This window comes from Equus quagga, chromosome 11 (genome assembly GCF_021613505.1).
Source record: "Equus quagga isolate Etosha38 chromosome 11, UCLA_HA_Equagga_1.0, whole genome shotgun sequence".
Taxonomy (NCBI): domain Eukaryota; kingdom Metazoa; phylum Chordata; class Mammalia; order Perissodactyla; family Equidae; genus Equus; species Equus quagga.
The window spans coordinates 63,822,616-63,836,632 of NC_060277.1; the positions used below are offsets into that span (position 1 = coordinate 63,822,616).

The 14,017-nt window shown below is 42.6% G+C and overlaps 1 protein-coding gene across 4 annotated transcripts in view; it reads right to left on the reverse strand.

Annotated features, from left to right (window-relative positions):
* The window catches only part of ADPRM (ADP-ribose/CDP-alcohol diphosphatase, manganese dependent), a 38,716-nt gene extending 24,707 nt beyond the window's left edge, over positions 1–14,009 (reverse strand). The window contains exons 1-5 of one of the 4 annotated variants that reach the window (XM_046674412.1): positions 13,891–14,009; positions 8,130–8,314; positions 6,634–7,260; positions 5,650–5,766; positions 1,896–2,454 (exon numbers count right to left, since the gene is read on the reverse strand). In XM_046674412.1, coding sequence (XP_046530368.1) covers positions 2,144–2,454; positions 5,650–5,766; positions 6,634–7,234 — 1,029 coding nt within the window. In that variant the 5' untranslated portion in view covers positions 7,235–7,260; positions 8,130–8,314; positions 13,891–14,009 and the 3' untranslated portion in view covers positions 1,896–2,143. Of the gene's footprint in view, positions 1–1,895; positions 2,455–5,649; positions 5,767–6,633; positions 7,261–8,129; positions 8,315–10,192; positions 10,281–13,890 lie in introns of those variants that run through there. The other 3 variants (XM_046674411.1, XM_046674414.1, XM_046674413.1) reach the window with 3 other exon arrangements.
* Between the last annotated feature and the right edge of the window lie 8 nt (positions 14,010–14,017).

The following is a 14,017-nucleotide window of genomic DNA, read 5'->3' on the forward strand; positions in this document are numbered from 1 at the left end:
AATATACCCAGTTGCTTTTTATCTCCATAAGCATGTAAAAGGCACCAACTTTTGGTGGAGTACTGCCTTTTGAAAATGAGTCTTTATTACTGAAATTGTCTTTAAATTCTATTTTTCAACCGAATGTATTATTAGTAAGTTTAATATTTCTATTATCAAAATTTCTGCCTTCCCGTCCCCAGTCTTTTTTCTTCCCATTGTCACTCTTCTACATCAGCCTCTCATCCACTGCCTGGACTGAAACACGAATCTAATCATACATTCCCCAGCTCGGAAAACTGAGGGTTCCTCACTGTCTGACCAGTTAAATTCTAACTCTGGGCTCGTCGCTCAAGGCTCTTTGCCACCTAGCCCTCGCCTATCCTTTTCCTGCTTTATTTCTTGCCATAAACCCAAGCAAGCACCTTGTACTGAATCCTCACAGCATTACTTGCCACTCCTAAACTCAGCATATCCTGCAGTGACTCTGCTTATGTTATCCTGTCTGCATGAAATGCTCTTATTTACTTTTTCTTCCTTCTTCAAGTCATCCCTAAGCCCTTCAAACAAAATTAAATTCTTCCTCCACATTCCCAGTCCTTTGGACACTTGCACCTATGGCTCTGTCTCTCTCACTCATGGTGAGGTCAGTGGACACAGGGAGCACATTTATAGTCACCTCTGCGGAAGGCTGCATGGCGCTTAAAGATACCCAGGGCCTAATCCCTGCAACCTACGAAGCCTACCTTCTATCACAAAATGGACTTTGTAGATGTGATTAAGCTAAGGATCTTCAGACGGGGAGATTATCTTGGATTCTCTGGGGGGCCCTCAATGTAATCACAACCATCCCTATTAGAGGGAAGCAGACGGAGATTTGATTACAGACAGAAGAGGAGAAGGTGATATGACAACAAAAGAGAGCGATTTGAAGATGCTATGCTGCTGGCTTTGAAAGTGGAGGAAGGGGCCATGAGCCAAGGAATGCAGGAAATGCATCTCTAGAAGCTGGAAGGGGTAAAGAAACAGGGTCTCCCCTAGAACCCCCATGGGAGCATGGCCCTGACAACACCTCGATCTTAGCCCAGGGAAAATCACTTCAGACTTCTGACCTCCAGAACTGTAAGAGAACACATTCGTGTTGTTTGAAGGTACCAACTTGTGGTAATTTATTACAGCCGTAGAAAACTGACCCACCTCTATACCCCCGAGTGCCTAGGTACTCAGCAGACATGTTCATGTTGACCGCTATTGGTTTTTTTATCTCTTACTGTTTTTAGACGCTGAATCAAACTTTCTCCACACTTAACAGTCACTGTTTGCCATCCAGTAAATGTTTCCGCAAATAAGTCTTAGCATATATGGCAAGTGAGGTAAACCTGTCCCCTGTCCATAAAGGGAGCCAAGGGTAAATGCATTTCCCTCCCACGGTCTCACCCAGCACTAGCTGGTGGCCCAGACAGACCACGCTAGCGACACCCAGCTGCTCTGGCACTGGCTCCTGCTTTGGTTAGAATCAGAAGAGGATCGCATGACTAACCTGGAATCCCTTCCTACAGCCGCACGTGGGCGACCACACATTCACCGGTGGGAAAGGGAGAACCATTCGCTCACCCGCGAAATAACTGTTGGTATAGGAACACAAGCCTATAAAAGTAAAAATATGAACACAAGCCTATAAAAGTAAAAATATGATGGGTATTCTGAGCAAAAAATGTCCAAAGCTCATTCACACAGAAGGATAAACAGAAAAAGTTGACCTGAGCTTATTTTCTTTCTTTTTTATTGTGACTTTTAAGTTACATGAATACATTCTCCTTTAAAAAGTAAAAGAATGTCAGGTAATGCTAAATAACAAAGTCCATTTTGAGGACCAATCCCCCCCTCCCCCCACCCTGCCAGAACCTCACCCTCCGACCCCCCCGCAGTCTCCTCCCTGTTTTTTTTCACGCCACTTTCATTCATTATGTTTCTAATTTTCAGCACTGGATATATTATCCAAAAATGCCATTTCAGAATATCTGAGGAGCTCTGACACACTGCAGCCATACATATATTTTGTTATGCAAATGACTACGAACAATGAGACTGAGGATTGGGGGCTGGGAGGGGAACAAAAACACAAAGCTAAGTCATTCTGTCTACAGAGGTAAACAAAATCAGACTAAAAGTGGAAAGCTCTTTCCTTCTCGTAATTCATAATTCTGTCTGGAACTCTGCCTCTCCCCTTCAGCATCATTTTGTCAGGATAGACATGAACTGTGCCAAAAGCCTGGCTGTCCGGAGCTGTCTCAATAACCCCTTCCAGGTTGACATGGTGCACACCGAAAGGATCCTTAGAGTAGCCACCATCATGAGTGTGACCAGCAAAGAAACACACCACGCACTGGTGAGACCAGATGACCGCCAGGGCGTCCCTGTAATTCCAGGCCAGGCACACACTGTCAGAGGCCTCAGGGTAAATGGGAAGATGGCCTGTTAGTTAAAGAGAAGAAGAGTTACGAGTGAATTAAAAAATAGCTCTTTCACCAAAATAAATGGCTAAAAACTAGTACTCAGAAAAAAAAACTGTGTATTGCTGGTGTATTATGGACTGAGGACAGAGAATCCACACACATGAAGAACTAGGTGATCTCCAGCCACAACTCTGGAGCATAAAGAAGCTGAGGCAGTTCCCATGCAAAGGGAAAGAGGCCACCAGAGGCAGAACCCCTGAGATCACTATAGCCTAGAGTCTCAAATGAGAAAACATCAAGGGAAACCAAGGGCACGCTGTGCAAGGTGATCTGCAAAGGCAGCCAGGAATCGGGCAAATCCTGTTCTGGAATCCAGTCTCATTGATTTCCTTTTATGAGTGTCACATACACTACGCCTTAATAGAAGAACAGTTTAGGGATGGGCCATGGGTTATATGTCACATAAACACTCAATGCTGTAGAACTGACTCACGCCATTTAAACACACCTCTGTGAGATCAAGGCAGCCAGGAGAATTTCAAATTCCTGATGCCTGATACATGATGAAGCCACATCATATATCAGGCCAGTTTCACAGTAAAGTAGAGGTACAATAGTTCACTGGTCCTTGCTGCTTCCTATTAAATCACGTTCCTTTTTTCTCTCTGCTACTGTTCATTTTTATTATTATTGTTACTTTTTCTTGCTGAGGAAGATTTGCCCTGAGCTAACAACTATTGCCAATCTTCCTCTTTTTGCTTGAGGAAGATTCATCCTGAGCTAACATCTGTGCCAGTCCTCCTCTATTTTGTACGTGGGTCACTGCCACAGCATGGCCACTGACGAGGGGTGTAGTAGGTCCATGCCTGTGAACTGAACCTGGGCTGCTGAAGTGGAGTGCACTGAACTTAACCACTAGGCCACAGGGCTGGCCCCCCATTTTTAGTTTTATTCTGCTTAATATCTATTAGTTTATAATACAAATAAAAATGGGGGAGGGATTAACAGAACCCTAAAGCAGAAAGGAGTCATAACTTATGTGTGCATGTGTGTGCGTGCACACACATGCACACACACACTGACAACCACCCTTCAAGCTGTGATAAAAGCTAAGAGTCCAAAGACGCTCTGTGACTTTCCAAATCCAGATGCCATAATGGACTCATCTGTCAAGTACCTGCAGCATTTGACACCTTGCTCCCTTCTCCTTGAAATAGTTGGCTCCCAGGACACCACTAGTGCTCCTAGTTTCCCTCCAACCTCAGTGGCCACTAATTCTCACTCTCCTCTACTGGCTCCTCATTCCCCAGTGTCTTATTAGGAGCGCCTGAAAGCTTGGTCCTTTGGCTTCCCTTCTCGGTCTATAACTAATGGCCTGCTGATCTTAGTAATTTACAGTTTAAATGTCATCTGTATTCTTTCAACTTCCACATTTATGTACCTAGCGCAAACTTCCATTCTGAATTTCAGACTGTGCTTATTCAGTATCTCCAGTGATGTCTAATAGGCATCTGATATCTAATAGGCATCTGAAACTTAATATTTTCAAACTTGAACACCTGAACTCTCCACCCAAAACCCCCTCCTACTGCAGTGACCCCTCTTACAGCTAACAGCAATTCTCTTCTTCCAATTGCACAGCCAAACTCAAGCAGCAGGCAAAATGACCTCTGAGTAGCCAGAATGAAAGTGAAAAAACAGACAAAAACAAAAGAAAACTATTAGCCATTTTAAACTTTGCTAGAGAAAACCTGAGGCACTAAGTCGTGAAAGGCTTGTTCATCCAGTGTCTAAGCTTAGAGCAAAGTGGAAGAACTTTGAGACTGCTAATGCAGATAGGGGCACTGACGTAAGCAGAGAAATGGGAAGAAGAGAGGATAACTCGGGAAAAGAGACTGGGATACAAAACGTGGACTTTAGTCTCACTTCTGTCTGTCAGTGGTTATATGATTTAAGCTATGTAGTTTAATCTCTTTTGGTTCAGCTTCCTTATGTTTAAAATTAAATGGTTTGGCTATATGATCTCTAGGTCCCTTTTGGCTCCAGTATTCTTTAAAGCAAAGTACAGCCTGACAGTGGAAACTAAAAAGCAGAGACAAGTCAAGACGTATCACAGTTTTTGAGACCATTTATTGTAGAGCCAGATAGTGTCACATCATGCCGATAACCCCCAAGGGCACCTTCTATTTTCCAAGCCTTGAATGATATTTAATGTTCCAATGGTAGCAAAAACACCCCTACTCCATCTACATATTTTTACATTAGGGAAAGGTTAATAAGTAAAAATTACTTTTATAGAAATATAATGTTTATATTATCAACCATCTGAATAGCCTGCCATTTTCAAAGAGTTTTCATGTATACAATTTCACTGATACAATATTGAGAAAACTGCAGTTTGTAGGGTCAGCATTTGTCCAGTCACACAGCTCAGAGAAACAAGAGGCAGAGTGGCATCCCGTCCTGTGATCCTGAGCCCAGCCTTCTCGTCCATTGGGCCACATCCATTTTAAACCAAGGGATCTAATCTCAGCCCCCAAACCAAGTACGCCAGCCATACTGCAAATTCAAATTCAGTTCTTCATGTGTGTGTGTGCGTGTGTGCACACACACACATGCGCACACACCTGCATCTGAGTGTATTTTAAGCACCTCCAGATTCCTATAATCTCTGATGGCAGTACCTCCGTAAAAAATGATGCTAAATGAAAACAGCATAAATTTTATTTCCTTGCGATCACATGGTAAACAGAGTTATGGAACTGAAGTGCCCACGGCCAGCTGGGTCTCTAGCCGTGTCCCCTGTCGTATCAGCCTTGCTGCCATCTGGGCAGCAGAGGGCTCATTTGGTGGCCACTGCACTGACAGGCAGGTCTCCTGAGGCTGAGATTTGGTGTGGGGCCTGGACTGAATTTCTCATTTAAATATTACTACATAAACTGATCCCACTTGGGGAAATTCTACTTTGAAACCTAAAAGGCCAACTCACAGGCCCTAATATATGGCAAGGGTTTTTTGTTATTTTACAGTTCTTTCCTGACTCACCCTTAAATGTTAATCTTATATTCAGATTGTTTCTCAATAAAAATTTTTAAACTAAGCATTCATTTTCTAGAAAGAGGATATCACAATACAAATATTGTTAGTATGCTTTAAAACCTAACTTTTCCCATTCTCTAAAATGCTAGTGTAATCAAACAATTTAAATACTTACTCACAATCACCACCTTTTCTTGGTTTGTGTCAGAGAATGTAAGAACTTCATTCAACCAGTTCAGCTGTTCTTGGCTGAATCCTCCATTAAACTGGACAAACTGGGGCTCAGAAAGTCCTGAAATGATCAGTCAGTTAGACCCGTCAAATGTCATTTTTTCACTCATTTGGGCATTTGAACTTAGCTAATGTGGGGACACCTGTACTTTTCCTTAGGAATATTTGGCAGCAATTAACCTAAAACAGGAAACCATAAGAATTTAGAGCAACATACAAATGAACCAGTGTATCTTACTCCTCATCTTGACACCCTCTGCTTGCTTCACTAGCTTCCCAGTACACTGAAGACAAAACACAGACTCCCTCCTATGCCCACTGAGCCACGACAATCACCTGGCAGCCACGGGCCCTTTCCTGCGTCCTTCAATAATGCCAAGGTCGTCTTCTGCTCAGTGCCTCTGCATTTTTCTGTCTTGAACAATCGGCCTACCCTGCTCTTCCCAAGAATGACTCCTGCCTGTGATCAGGGTTCAACTTAATGTCCTTCTCCTTGGAGAGGCTCTCTGTGACCACCTAAACTAAGACGGTACCCCTGGTCCTTCTCTATACTTTTTTTGTGGTGGCATTTATTACTGTGCAAATAATCCTGTTTCTGTTTCATTTATTATCTGTCCTGCCCACCTAAGTCTCTTGTTCCCTCCACTCCATCTACAGAAAAGGGGATAATGTCGGTATTGCCCCAAGCTCTGAATAACTAGCCCTAGAAAAAGTGCTCAACCCAGAAGAGGCATTCAGATCTGTCAAATAAACGATTCTTGAACCAACTGCAACCAATCCCTGTGCCACGAGATCTGTGAGAAATCCTGACCCTGAACAACAGCGACAATATATTTTTACCTTCATCGTCCATCCTCCTGCTGAATAAAAGGTAGCTGAAGAATTTAAAGACAATGTATTAGATTGTCAGTTCAAAGGAATAATTCACCTTGAGGACTATTCAATTCCGTATTTGGATTGTGCTCCCTCAGCATCTGCAGACACTGCTGGTATTTTGGAGAAGACTGATCCACACCCAAGACACTCAAGTCATAAGCATCGAGTAAAATGAACCGGAATTTAGGGAATGGCACAAAATGGTAAGCATAATAATCCTCTGAAGGCATAGTCTCAGGATGATGTACAATGTGATCTTCTAGAAACTTCGTGTTAAGTTTGGAGTTTGTTAAGTAGTCTCTGCTGAAGTTGTAGAATTCGTGATTTCCCCACGTATGATGGACTGGGGCTTTCAGCGTTTGGAACGTGCTCATGACAAGTTCTAGTGATTTTTCTGACGCTTTATACTGCGCGTTATAGCCATCGATGATATCTCCCAGTTGCAGTACACAACAGGGTGCGCTGCTTTCTTCATTCCAGTGTTCAATGGCACCCCGTAAGTGAAGAAGACTGTGTCTGTAGTACCTCCGTCTGCTTCCATGGAAATTATAGCCGTCTTCTAAGTCGGCATACTGAATATCTGCTATAACTCCAAAGGAGAAGAGAGGTTCTGAGCTCTCACTCAGGGTTCCAGGATTGGGCTTATCATCCATAACCTCCAAACAAGTTTCTAAATAAACTAAATAAAAGGAAAAAAGATAACTAAGTTATAAACATCCTACCTTTCTAAATGGACTAAAGAAAATGATAAAATGAATATTAAACTTAATAGTTAATCCACTAGGTAGCTTGGCGTAGAGAAAAGTGCACAGGCATTAGAGTCTGATGGTCTTATGTCCAAATTACCAAGTCCTCGAAATGCTTCAGTATTCCCATCTGTAAAATGGATGATAACCTCTATTCTTTAGAAGAGTAACAATTTATAAATACCCTATTAATGAACAGGCATTCTAATTCTAGTAAAGTCAAACTCAAATCTGGTATAATTTGTAATTATTAAGAAATATACAGGGGCCGGCCCAGTGGTGCAGCGGTTAAGTTCGCACGTTCCACTTCTCAGTGGCCCGGGGTTCATCAGTTCGGATCCCGGGTGCGGACATGGCACGCTTGGCACGCCATGCTGTGGCAGCTGTCCCACATATAAAGTAGAGGAAGATGGACATGGATGTTAGCTCAGGGCCAGGCTTCCTCAGGAAGAAAAAAAAGAAAAAAAGAGGAGGACTGGAAGTAGTTAGCTCAGGGCTAATCTTCCTCAAAAAAAGAAAAAGGGGAGGGGGCTGGCCCCGTGGCTGAGTGGTTAAGTTCGAGCGCTCCACTGCAGGCGGCCCAGTGTTTCATTGGTTCGAGTCCTGGGCGCGGACATGGCAGTGCTCGTCAAACCACGCTGAGGCAGCGTCCCACATGCCACAACTAGAAGAACCCACAACGAAGAATATACAACTATGTACCAAAGGGCTTTGGGGAGAAAAAATAAAAAATCTTTAAAAAAAAAGAAATATATACTAGTTTTAAACACACACATACGTACACATACATACACATACACACCTTAATCCAGAAACACCAAAATAATGCTATCAAAGGCTCAGGATTTGCGGGGAGGGAAGTTGTATATTACACTCATTCATTGCACTTTTTACATTAGATGCCTGCTATGGGTACTCTGTATCAGGCTGGATCTTTTCTCTTTGTTGGCGGTAGGTCACCTGAAATAACTTCCTCTTATTTTGTATCTGGAATAACAGAGAGAGGCAATTAAGATATGAGAGGAATAATTTTAAACAAGCAAAAAAATCTGGCACAAAAACTATGACACTGATGTGACTATTTTCATTTCTGTGAGTAGTGGTTCCTCGTTCTTCAACAGCTAAATTCTAATTTGAACCAGGTTTTTAATCTGGTTCAAATTAACTCCCCTCCCCTACAACCAAAACAGGAAATACGTAATCTTTTTTTCTTACACATGATTTCTGCCCTGCCTCAGTGGCCAAGAAGAGGTTTAGACTTGAAAAAGCTATTATTTTATTAGACTGATTACAATCTAAATTTAGAATCTCTTAAAAGAGCCAAGAACACTAAGGATTAAAATAAAAATCAAAGACCAAGATCCTAAATTATCAACTATTCTGGTTATAGAGGCTACAGCAATACATTGTGCTGTGGTATCTAGGTTTATTAAAACCTAGTTGTTTCTAAAAATTCATTTGGAATTTCTAAAATTACTTTCAGACTCCTGGTCTCCGGTCATTTGCCCAATGTACTTACTGAGTTCTTTTTAATCCTCTACAGACTTGTGAAATCCTAATTGTCAGTGCTCCTATCAGAGCTGAAGGCCACAACTCCACAACTGACAATAAGGGCCGGACTTCAACATGACTTATTTGAGAATTAGGGGCCTCTTTTTATTCTAAAACTGTTGTCACTAATGGCACATTTTTTATCTAATCCACCCAATTAATGAGCTTCAGCTACTTTCCTTTCTTCCTTAATCCAGTTGGGTATAATTAGCTCTAAAACAGGTAAAACAGCACCAGAAAAAGGGAGAGAAATCCTGGAAAATGACTTGGTGTTCTTATACTGGTTTTTCTTCATTTGCTCATTTTGTCCTGCAGGCCCCATCTGAAAATCCTACCAGATACCAAGTCAGTTAGTATGTACGAGGGGTGGCACAGATGAGACATCTGATTGGAAAGCTGAACTCAGATATAATCACAATAAATACAAAACAACTAAGTTAGCTGAAAATCTCTAGTCTTACTAGGTTTCAATATTTGCCATTCCAAACACAGATTAATCAAACCAGAAGATAATTTAGCAAGCGTATCACTGGAATGTTATTACCAAAGCTTAAGAGAAAACTGTTTCTGGGAATGCTTTTATCTCCTGCCAAACAAGCTTGTTCGTTTTTATCTTTAAACTCAGAGACTTTCGGGTGATAGCATGTACTGTGGATCTCCTGGAGGGCATTTAGTCCCAATTAACTTGATCTTCTCCAGTAGACAGCTGCTATTTTGGTCTCCCCAGCATTCATTTCCTGTCTTCTGGTAACAGCCCCCTGTCTCTTCAGGCATCCACCCAATTCCTCATTCTTGTTTCATATGGTTTGACCTCTACCTACTGGCTGAGGAAGGAGAAAGCGAGACACGCAACCCAGAGCAGGCCTATAAAAGCCCAGTTTCTCCCTGGTTAGTTAGGGGTAGGCATATAAACAAGCAGGGTCAATAAGCATCAGCCCTGGGACTTTGGCTGGAACAACTTAGCAAAACTACAGAAAGTACTTCTGCTGAGAACTAAGATAGGAGTTGCTGGGGAAAAGTAAACTGAAAAAAAAACAATCTAGAAGGAAGCAGATCTGAATGATGGAAAGATGTCAAGTCCTGGAAGCATCAGCTGATTACCTGGATGCACCTGTCCCTTCTAGGACTACCCTCAGTCATTTAGTTATATCAGCCAATAAATACTCCTTTGAGTAAAGCCAAATTGAATTGGCTTTCAGATTTCTGTCCTGTGATACCAAAAGTCCTGTCAGATACACCTTCTAAGGGAACACAGGTCAGTTTAGGGAAACACAAGGGTATACCAAGATTTGCCAACTTTTTAAAGAAACTTACGCAACGTGGAAAGAAGCAGCAAGGGCCACACACTCCAAAACAGTAATGTGTTCTGGGGTAGAAAACAGATCCAAAATACTGAAGAGATATAGCTTTAAAAAATAAGGGTGAGAATAGGGAACATTCAGTTTTATTAAATAAAGAAATTATTTTGAAAAACAGAAACTTAAATTCATACTGGGATCTGTTAAGGAAAAGATAAAAGGCAGGGGAGGAGGACAAGGCCACCTTCAAGGAAAGACAGGATCAGGAGTAAGGCGGGGCAAAATGAACCAAGTGGGCATGGGGCTGACTCTCCTGACTAGTTGAGAGTCTTTTATTTGATGGTTCAGGGAGGTGGCAGGAGCTCAGAAAGATACCTGGTGGACCGAGGGATCAAAAACTCAAAGACACCTCCAGTGGGGAGCCAGAATAAGCATTTCAATGCCATAGAAATTTTTCAAAATACTCCCCATCCTCCACCAAATACACACAAAAATGTGGGTGAGTAGAGGATAACTGTTGAAGCTAGTAAGGGGTACCTGAGGTCTATTCTCGCTCAAAGTTTTTAGTAAACTTTGTTCTGAAAGTTTTGCCTGCACCATTTATAATATGCTAAGTTATCTAATTTTTAGTTAACAGGTATTATGATGAACTGCTGAAAGCTCTGAAATTGAAGACCTGGAACTCAACTGTAATCCCAGTTTTTCCTAGAGCAAAATAACCCTCACCAGCTGTTGTGAGATTCAACAGAGTTATAAGACACGGTAATCTACTTTGTAAATCATAAAGCACCATATGCATGTTAAGAAAATTATTTTTTAATTACACATCTGACACTACATCTGCCTAGTGAACCTTGAGATAACTGAAACTACTACAACTTTTTATACAACAGAATCATGTAGAAAACTTTACAAGATTTTCTCCAGAAATTCCTACAAAAAGTCATGGTGCGGGATAAGCAGCCAGCATTTTGTGAAAACCACCTTTCATCAAGATTTTTAAGAAAAGGAAGAAATACCCAGAGATGGTTACTTGCTGAAAACTTGCTACAAGGTGATACTAATAAAATTTCTGTAATAAGACTGGCAGAAGGCTGAAGTTCCTTTTAGACTATTGTCAAAGGCAAAAACAAGGGTTTGGGGGGTGACAAGTCTGGACATTAGTAAGGGGAGACCATTTCAGGGAACTACTGCAATAGAGAGGCGCTCAAACCCAAGCCAGAAGACTCTTAGGCAAGCTGTAGGGGAGCCAAGTTTTTATATGCAGAGCCCATATAGGCAGCTGTGGAAAGAGGAACGGGGTGGCTTTGAAACTTCACCATGCTAAATATTGCCCTAACAGCAAAGGTGAGGCAGGAGATGTCTGTGGCTGGGCACATGGGGCAGGAGTCTAGACTGGGGATGAAGCAAACAAGCTGCAGGGCTGGAAAGGTCACACACAGTTCGGCCTACCTGTCCTAGTCAAAACAGCCTCAAGTTATGTCGAGCACAAAATGTCATCGGCCTTGTCACTACTGAGAGAACAAATATTAGATATTATCTATGTCCTGTCTCTTTCAAGAAATCTAAACTGAAAGAGGGAAAAAACCTCATTTGGTGATCTTGGTGGTTTAATGGTAGTAATAAAAGTGCTAGGTTTACACTAGATAATGTTTCAGATATCTTTTAACACTAAAGTTTCATGGGTCTGTAACCAAAGGCCCTCCAGGACCAGTTCAACAGACCCCATCTCTTATCAACAGAGTGATTAAGAAGTGTCTTTCAGAAAAACTGCAAAGTCAAGTAGCCAGAGCATGCGTAAAAGAAGAAATCGTGACCTGAAACGACCTGGGAACTAAAGATCCTCCTCCCCACAGAACCCAAGGACCGGGACATGACCAGAACTTGAAAGTCGGACTCTTTTATCAGAAGCGAAGGGGTCCCTCACTGAGGAAGATCCAGTATTAAAAGTCCTCCCCCGCTTTACCATAGAAGTTTAGGAACTTCATCATAAATGTTTAAAGCCTTACCATAAATGCTTGAAGCCCACCAATCAAAACCTGTCTCACCAGCATTTCTGCAAGCCAGCCAATTCTCCCTAACCTATTAAATTTCGCCCCAAATCCTGAATTGGGGAGACAGATCTGAGGGCACAAACCCCCTGTCCCCCTGCAGATCAATCTCGCAAAATAAAAGCTGATTTCTCCCCAAAAGCTGATGCCATAATTAAGTGGCTTGTTTATGTGCATCGGGCAGAGAACCCCAATTTTATGCGGTAACAGGTCCATGAAATCAGGCTCAGAGGTGTTGTTAGCAATTCACCCAATGTATAGTTATAAAACCCCTACTTTGAGTCAGGAACTGTTTTAGAAGCTAGTATTTTATTTAATAGTATAAATTTAATATGAAGAGGTATAAAAATGCTTTGATAAATAAAGGGTCAAACTATTAAAAGAATTACTTTGGCAAATAAAATTTAACAGATCAGCTGAAAACACTGAATTCAATTTTAATTTATATGACATGTGTTCAATCAATTAATTTACAATTGAGCAAAGAGATGAACAATAATTTTATATGCTCAGTGCCTCAGTACTTCTGTGTCTTTTGTCAATTTAAGGAATAAGTTCTCCCTAGGCAAACAGATACACAGAATTAAGAGAGTAAAAAGATCTTACCCACGGGCAAGCGAAGACAGAAACATTAGTTTGATTAAGAAGATTTAAAGTGCTGAGCAAACATTTACTTCGAGCAGGTATTTCAGAAAATTCCAGCTCAACTTCGAATCAAGAACCATGGGTAATACTCGACTACAACTTTACTGCCTTAAACTGCAGCAGCTTGGCTAATTATGCTGGCTCACAGAAAATACACACGCTCCAGTCCCACAATCATAATCATTTCCTTTTTCTGTATTTTGCAAATCCACCACGGAGGTGAGTAGGGGTTAAGACTGCAGCTACTGAGACAAAAACAGAGGCAGGACAAATGAATGCGAGTTAAACTTTCACAAGGAATGAAAATAAACCCACGAATGCTCTTGGCCTCATTAATATTCTAGGGCTGTAACCAACAAGATAAGCAGTCCCAGAGGAGGAACTCATCAACAAACTTGACATCACAAAACTCAAGGGGGCAGTGGAGTCAGCGAGAGCATTTTAAGAAACTGGGGCCCAGGGAGACTAAGTTAAGGGATGGATCTGACGCAGTATATACTACTTCGTCCAGTGCTGTTCTCTATAACTAAGTTACATTATAACCTGGGAACAACTAGAAGCACCAAGCACTTCAGTCATACTTGTCTATCCACCCTCATCACTCAAATTATCCTTATTAGCAATTTTTCTTTTTTTAAGTCAAAGACTGTATCAAGTGCCACGGATCCGCTTCTATGACAGGCATGCAAAGGCATTAACAACCTTGCACTTCCATTTGACCGGCCTCCAGACTGGGCTGCACGAGGGGGACAAGGGTGGGGATGGGGGCTTCCCGGCCGGGCGGGTCTCCGGGCGGTGCTGTCTTGTCCTCGAGGCTGGGGATGCCCGGCGGAGCGAGGAGCCGGCTGCAGGCGCCGAAGCCCCGAGCCTCCGACCGGCGCGGGACGTCCCCAGCGCTCAGGACCGCCCGTCCCAGCCGCGCAGCACGGACCTCGAGGCAGCCCCTCCTCGGGGCCCTGCTGCCCATCCCGGACAGCCCGGGCCGCGCAACCCCAACCCAACCGCGAGGGACACCTACCGCGCGCCAGCTCCTCGGCCAAGGGCTTCCTGACTACAGGCTAAGCAACCGCGCCACCATCGAGTGGAGCGGAAAGAGCGGCTCCTTCTGACTTCCGGAGGAAGCGGAACCGGCCCCGGAAGTCGGG